Raw genomic sequence first — 7760 nt, 5'->3', positions numbered from 1 at the left:
ATCAGAAAGAGGCCTGCCACTGCCAGAGGTGCCAAATTGCTGCTCTGGAAGTGAAAATATGGCTTACAGATTCAGGAGGAGGGAATAACAGCCAATGTTTTGTTAAAGGGAAAATCAGACTTGTGCAGAAGTCCTCCCCATAAAGCTCACTCTTTAATTTCTGAACCAGTTGGTTTGGCTCACCTGTACCATGATTGCATATGAAGCAACATGAAAGGGAATCATGTGGCTCTTCCCATATGAGAGGATGACTACATGCATGAGTTGGTTCCCAAAGTGCTGACAAAAAGCAGGTTGGTAATAGCTCTGCTGAGAAGAGAGAATATGTCTAATGAGGTTTTGGGGTTGCTCCCTCTCATTAGACTGGACTTTCTCTAAGGACATCAGTAAGAGGTGATGGCAAGAACGTCCTGTGAACTTCTGACTGAACAGGAATGAAAGTTAAAAAGCAGACCTAGACATGTCATTGCACAGAAGAAAACAGCACCTGTGTGCCCAGCTGGAAAAGAAATACTTCTGCAACAACAGGCTGAACAGCCTCAGTCCTTTGGATTTTTCCTTAGGATGTCTCTTTACACCAGTAGCATTAAAATGGTGTGCTCGTGTGTTCCTCCAAGATCTTTCCTCCAGATTTACTACAGCAGAACAACTCCCACGATGAAATAAACAGGACTGAGAGAGTACTCTCAGGGTGAGTAGTAATCCAGTCAATGCAGACACCTCTTCAGCAGGTTACCAGCACATCTGGTATCAGCAAAACCATATCAGGGCCACACTAGTTATTGGGCAAGGAAGCATCAAACGAGTTTTGTCTGGAGCTGTTGTATGTATTTTGTGCCTGGGCTGATAAAACATATAGTTAAAAGCTTTGGGCCAAATAAAGGAAATGTCACTTCTAAATTGGATAATCCTTGTCAGATTACAGCTATAGTTAAATGAGACATCAGATTAATTTTGCTGCAAAGACTGTTTATTGTGTTAATCAATATTGTGTTATTTCCTACTCCCCTTGTTCTCTCCATCTACTGTTTCTATAAATATGTTTTTGAGGCAGGAATCTTCTTTTTACTCTGGAATAACAGGGTCTGAGTTAGTGCTGCAGCTATTAAAACAGGTTTCTTGTGCATTATTAGTGTTCCTAAGGGACAGTCCTCACAAGGATACAAATAATAAACAACATCAACTTTTCAGCTGAAACAGAATTTATTATGCACCTCTCTTTGTATTGCCCTGGCATTTCTCCCTGTCCCACATAATACAATCAACTGAATGAAGTGGCAGTGAATTACAGGAAGAGATGGTTCAGTGATGAATCAGTCGCTGGTCTAACTACAAGAGAAACCGACACCCTTCCCATCAAAGAAATATGCACACAGGATATACAGAGCAGCTCCTGTAGGCAGAGACAGCTGATGGTTCCCATTTTCCAGTGACTTCTTTTGGAGTGCTCCAAGGTCAGAACCCATGTGGAAAAAAAAAAAAAAAAAAAAGACCAGGATTCACGGAAGACTAATAGTTATTTAAAGTTATTTAAGCATGTACAATATGTATGGTCAGAAATCCAGGCTCTTCCATCACAAAACTACACTACACACATAATGCACAGAAGAGGTGGAGTTCTCATGTCTTGTAAAAAAGGCTTTGAAAAATACAGTAATGGAAACAAGGATGTTTTTGAACAGGAGTTACAGCCTGTAATAACTGTGTGAATACATATCACTCTGGGAAAAGCTGTAACGTGTTTTCTATGAGGCCAGGTACTGCTGAAAGCTGGGGACAAAAGTAATGAAAGAGGATTTAAGTATACAGTGACATTAATCCTTCTCTCACACAGCTCCTGAAGTCTGTGGATAGCAAACTTAGCAGCACTTTAAAAGGAGCTGAAAAGGAGCTACTCACTAAGACTCTGTATAAAAAAAAAAATAAATCTCGGGACGTTTTGCCCTCCTTACTAGAACTGGAATATTTTGAAGTGTTTGTCTCGGAGTACGGAGGCATAATTTGGAGAAACCACAGCGGATTTTCATGTTTAATATATTTTCATCAAAGCACTTTCCTACCTCTGAGTTAATAGCTCCATAGCTTTTGCTAAACGTAGGCGTGACGACATCTCACATTAGCACAACAGACAAGAATTTGGAGGCGGTTCAAGAATGGTCACCACGCAGGAACACGCAGCACCAGGGCCCCCAGAGCCCCACCGGAGCCATTTCCGGAGCTCTGCCGGGGCAGGGGGGACAGCCCGCTGCCATTGCCTCAGTTCTGAGGGGGGACAGGACGGGACAACCCGGTGCCGCTCCCCGAGTTTGGGTACCGGGACAGACACGGGGCGGGGGTGTTGTCAGCCGGCCAAGTTCGGGCGAAATAAGGCTAAACACGGGCTCGGCGGGACTTTCCCTCAGGCACTTTCCCTCAGCGGGCGGGCGCGGAGCGCTGTGAGGGGAGGCGTTCCGCCATGACAGCGCGGCGGTCGCCGCGGCGGGGGAGGGGTGACGGCCGTTCCGCCCTGACAACCGTGGGGGAGGCTGAAGGGAGGTGTGTGTCTGTGTCAGGGAGGGAAGGCGACATTTCTGCCTCCCTGCGACCAAATAAGGGCAAATTCCCCAGTGCCGGGCTGAGCGCTCAGGAATTACAAACACCGCACGGCGCGAGCGGCCGCGAACCCACAGCCCCCCCCACCCCCCCCCCCCACACACCCCCCCCCCACACACCCCGCGGGTCCGCGCGGGCGGAGCGCGGGGGCGTCCCGTAGCGACCGCACAGCCCCACCCCACCGGCCCGCCCCCGCTGCCATTGGATAGCGCTGCTGTCAATCTCCAGCATAACGTCATGTCAGCTGGAACTTTCTAGCTGATGTTCGCGCCGGGGGCGGGGCGAGGGGACAGCACCGGCGCGGATTGGCTGAGCGCGACAGCGCACGAGAAAAACCCGGAAAAACCGCGGCTCGCGAGGGGCGGGCTGGCGGGTAGGCGCTAGCGGTTCTGATTGGCCAGAGCGTTGGGGGCGGGCACGCCCCGGCGGCTCGCGGGGGCGATTGGCCAAACGGCTGTTCCAGGGGCGTCGGGATTGGCCGTCAGGGTTCTGGCAGGTTCCAGAAGCGGCAGCGGCGGGTATAAAACGGGCGGCGGCGGCGCGAGCTGGGCATATCGCGCCGCGGCGGCAGCTGGAGCGGGCGGGGTGGACGCGGGCGAGCAGCACCACAAACAGCCGACACCATGTCTGCCAAGGGGCCGGCGATCGGCATCGACCTGGGCACCACGTACTCCTGCGTGGGCGTCTTCCAGCACGGCAAGGTGGAGATCATCGCCAACGATCAGGGGAACCGCACCACACCCAGCTATGTGGCGTTTACCGATACGGAGCGGCTCATCGGGGATGCTGCCAAAAACCAGGTAGCAATGAACCCCACCAACACCATTTTTGATGCCAAACGCCTCATTGGCCGCAAGTATGACGACCCCACGGTGCAGTCAGACATGAAGCACTGGCCTTTCCGTGTGGTGAATGAGGGGGGTAAGCCCAAGGTGCAGGTGGAGTACAAGGGGGAGATGAAGACCTTCTTCCCTGAGGAGATCAGCTCCATGGTGCTGACCAAGATGAAGGAGATTGCTGAGGCCTATCTGGGGTGCAAGGTGCAGAATGCTGTCATCACAGTGCCGGCGTACTTCAATGACTCCCAGCGCCAGGCCACCAAGGACGCCGGCACCATCACAGGCCTCAATGTGATGCGTATCATCAACGAACCCACCGCAGCCGCTATCGCCTACGGCCTGGACAAGAAAGGAACCCGGGCTGGGGAGAAGAATGTCCTCATCTTTGACCTGGGAGGGGGCACTTTCGATGTCTCCATCCTTACCATCGAGGATGGGATTTTTGAGGTAAAGTCCACAGCTGGTGACACCCATTTGGGTGGGGAGGACTTTGACAACCGCATGGTGAACCACTTTGTGGAAGAATTCAAGCGCAAGCACAAGCGTGACATTGCTGGCAACAAGCGAGCGGTGAGGCGGCTGCGCACGGCTTGTGAGAGGGCAAAGCGCACCCTCAGCTCCTCCACGCAGGCCAGCATTGAGATTGACTCTCTGTTTGAGGGCATTGACTTCTACACCTCCATCACTCGTGCCCGTTTCGAGGAGCTCAATGCTGATCTTTTCCGTGGCACCCTGGAGCCGGTGGAGAAGGCTCTGCGCGATGCCAAGCTCGACAAGGGCCAGATCCAGGAGATTGTGCTGGTGGGGGGCTCTACCCGGATCCCCAAGATCCAGAAGCTGCTACAGGATTTCTTCAATGGCAAAGAGCTCAACAAGAGCATCAACCCTGATGAGGCTGTGGCTTACGGTGCTGCCGTACAAGCAGCTATCCTGATGGGAGACAAGTCTGAGAACGTGCAGGATCTGCTGCTGCTGGATGTCACCCCTCTGTCCCTGGGCATCGAGACAGCCGGAGGAGTGATGACCGCTCTCATCAAGCGCAACACCACCATCCCCACCAAACAAACTCAGACCTTCACCACCTACTCAGACAACCAGAGCAGCGTCCTGGTGCAGGTGTACGAGGGTGAGCGGGCTATGACAAGGGATAACAACTTGCTGGGCAAGTTTGACCTGACAGGCATCCCCCCAGCTCCCAGGGGAGTCCCCCAGATCGAGGTCACTTTCGACATCGATGCTAATGGTATCCTGAACGTCAGCGCCGTGGACAAGAGCACGGGTAAGGAGAACAAGATCACCATCACCAATGACAAGGGTCGCCTCAGCAAGGACGACATCGACCGCATGGTGCAAGAAGCAGAGAAGTACAAAGCTGAGGATGAAGCTAACCGGGATCGGGTGGCAGCCAAGAACTCCCTCGAGTCCTACACTTACAACATGAAGCAGACAGTGGAGGACGATAAACTGAAGGGAAAGATCAGTGACCAGGACAAGCAGAAAGTGCTCGACAAGTGCAAGGAGGTGGTGTCTTGGCTCGACCGCAACCAGATGGCTGAGAAGGAAGAGTACGAGCACAAGCAGAAGGAGCTGGAGAAACTCTGCAACCCGATCGTCACAAAATTGTACCGGGGAGATGGAGGGGCCGGTGGTGGTTCTGGTGGCCCCACCATTGAAGAAGTAGATTAAAAGAGGACTGAAGTAAAGACTGGTTTATGGACAGTCACTCCATTCTTTGCTTTGTTATTTTTTTCTAACGTTTAAGGAAAACGTCCTTGCCGATAACAGAGTTTATTCTGTTGGGTGTGTATAAAGGCAGATCTGTCAGCTTGGTTTTGATAAGAGGGAAGGCACGTCCTGCTTTATAAGGTTAGTAATAGACAAATGTTGTTAATTCAGATACAGCCGTTTGTATTCTGGATGTTTGTCTCTGTCTCTTCTAAAGTAACCACTTGACTGTTGCAGTTGACAAGTTTCAAGTTATGCATGAAAACCTTTACAAAAGATGAAAAAAAAAAATTGCCAAATTTGGCTTCTGGAAATTTTGGTAATAAATAAAATGTTTTAAAAGCATAAATCTATCCTCTTTCTCCTTTCTGTGAAGGGGGGGTGTGGGGGTGAGGAAGGTTTTTCTGCTGGTGTCTGTGGCTCTGGGGGGTGACAGCAGTGGAGCAGGGGGTGTTGGGCTGTGGAGGGGTGGCTGATGGCCCTGGAGTGGCAATGGGGGAGAGCATGGGGGCTCCCTGAGGGACCCCAGTTTGGGATGGGTGCTGGGGAGGGGGTGTCCTGGTGTTGCAGCCCCCCGGTTTCCTGGCAGGGACAGTGGGATTGTGGCTCCCGGGATTTTCACAGCAGGGAAAAATTGCCCGGAGTTGTGTGCCGGTGCTGTTTTGGGGCAGGACCTGCTCCTACCCGCAACCGGTGTCTGGGGCTGCAGTTCCCAGCTGGGGAATGCATCGTGTGCGTGTGGCTGGGAGAGAAGAGCGGGGAAATGAGGACAACAGAAATAGTCCTGCTTGGCAGGTGGTGGGGCTGGGTAAAATAGAGACCGGGCTGTGGGCAGCTGTAAAGTGCTGAGTTATTCTTGGGTTGCTTGTGTGCTCGCTGAGCTTTCAATACTTTACTGGGTGTTTTTCTCCTCTTCAGACAATCAAAAGTGGAGCTGGGAGTGCTGAGTAAGGAGCTGGTATGCTGAACTTAATAGAATAGGCAAAATCTGTAGTAGTTAAACTCGTCTGGCTTTGCTGCAAACTGTCTGCAGAGCTCTTCATTTGTATAAGAAAGCAAAAACCTGGCAGGCAGCTTGGGAGTCCGAGGCGCTGCGAGTTAATGAGCTCTCCTGCCGCAGCCCCATGGCACGCACATTTCGGACTGGCTTGTCCTTTAAGGGAAAAAACTGCAGAGCAGTGGGCAGCTGAAGGGAATCGGCTGCCGTGGGTTGGTTTGTTGCTTGTTTGGATGTCAGCAGCGTCGGTGTCCTGGGAACCGTGGTGGGTGCTGCCCTGCCAGCTCTCCCCACTGCAAACAACTTTTAGGACTCTGATTGCTTAAGCTTGTAGGTGATGTATATTTTTTAAAAAATTCTATAGAGAAGGGAGGCAACAATAAAGTTCTGTAGTATTTAATAACCAGCAGAGATGTAGCACTCTGGCTTACTACATGGATTTCTCTCAGATAGCTTTCCAGGGCACTCACTGACTGTGGCTTTCCCTTCACTAGATGCAGAAAAGGGTTGCAATCATCACAGGGGAGAATGTGAGGCTTGTAAAAAGCTTGTTTGATAGCTGTTGTTGCAAATGACTCAAAACCACTTCAGGTTTATGGGGCAGCTCGCAGGTAAATGTCAGTGCCATCACTGTGGGATTGGAGAAGTCGATTGCGGCAACTTCAGCACCTGTTGAGGGCTTCGGTGAGACCTGCAAAGGCAGCAGTCAGGCTCCTGGTGTTCAGGTACACAGCACTTTCCTGGCTTTTCCAGGTACACTGCCTCTTGATTTCCAGGCTGTAACATAGAGAGGGCCCTTGGGAATGAGAAGGTACTGTGACTTTTAATTTTGTTTTTCCCCTAGGAATGAATAGGTAATATGTTTATGAATGGCACTAGATTATCTGTAAGTTAAAAGTTGTTGCTGCAAACTGTAATACTTTGTCAGATAAACTCTTCTTAACCAAAATCCCACTACTATGGGATGATAGTGAGGAACAGGTAGCACCCATTTTCATTGTAAATGCAGGTTGAACTATTTTTTTTTCTATTAACCAACTGGTAATTGCCCTTGCCACATAGTTTCCTTTACTTTTCAGCCCTTGGTTTGCCTTCCTCAGCGTCGCTTCCCAGTTATTAAACACAATTTTTTGTTATTTAAGTGTCTTGCAGAGCTAATGGAGCTAAATGCACCCAGCAGACAGTTTGTCCCACGCCTGTGCTGTTTTCTGTCCTTCCTCTCACCTCAGCCGTGCTGCTCTGTGCCTGTTCCAGCTGTGGGGCAGTCAGGGAAAAGAGAGCAGGGATGTGGGGTCTCCATCTAGATGGTGAAAGTGGCTGAGGACAACAACAGGTTAACACTGGGAGAGTTGTATTTTTTTTTTCCTACAAAAGAGGTGTTTTTTTTTGAATGACACACCTAAGGCTGTGTGTGGAGTATGTAAAGGATTGCAAACTTGTGCTGACATATGTGCTTGGGAAAAGATTTATAGTCTCAAGGCATAAAGTAGCCTTTCAAATATGTGAGCAAGCAAGCCCCCAGAACACAAGAAGCAGAAAACTTGAAGAGCTCAGAGCTAGATTCCTTGCGTTCATTCACTTAGTTTATAAAACAGAGAAAAACTTCA

At 50.4% G+C, this 7760-nt stretch overlaps 1 protein-coding gene across 1 annotated transcript; it reads left to right on the top strand.

The window, feature by feature from the left end:
- Positions 1-3126: 3126 nt before the first annotated feature.
- HSPA2 (heat shock protein family A (Hsp70) member 2) lies at positions 3127-5492 on the top strand. The gene has a single exon (XM_054286718.1). The coding sequence runs from the start codon at positions 3216-3218 to the stop codon at positions 5115-5117; it is 1902 nt and encodes a 633-aa protein (XP_054142693.1). The 5' UTR covers positions 3127-3215; the 3' UTR covers positions 5118-5492.
- The last annotated feature ends 2268 nt before the right edge of the window (positions 5493-7760 follow it).

The sequence above is a fragment of the Melozone crissalis genome, unplaced genomic scaffold (assembly GCF_028551555.1).
Source record: "Melozone crissalis strain CALT ecotype California unplaced genomic scaffold, PUWL_Pcris_2 ptg000056l_1, whole genome shotgun sequence".
NCBI classification, from domain to species: domain Eukaryota; kingdom Metazoa; phylum Chordata; class Aves; order Passeriformes; family Passerellidae; genus Melozone; species Melozone crissalis.
This window is presented reverse-complemented; position numbering and strand designations above follow the sequence as displayed.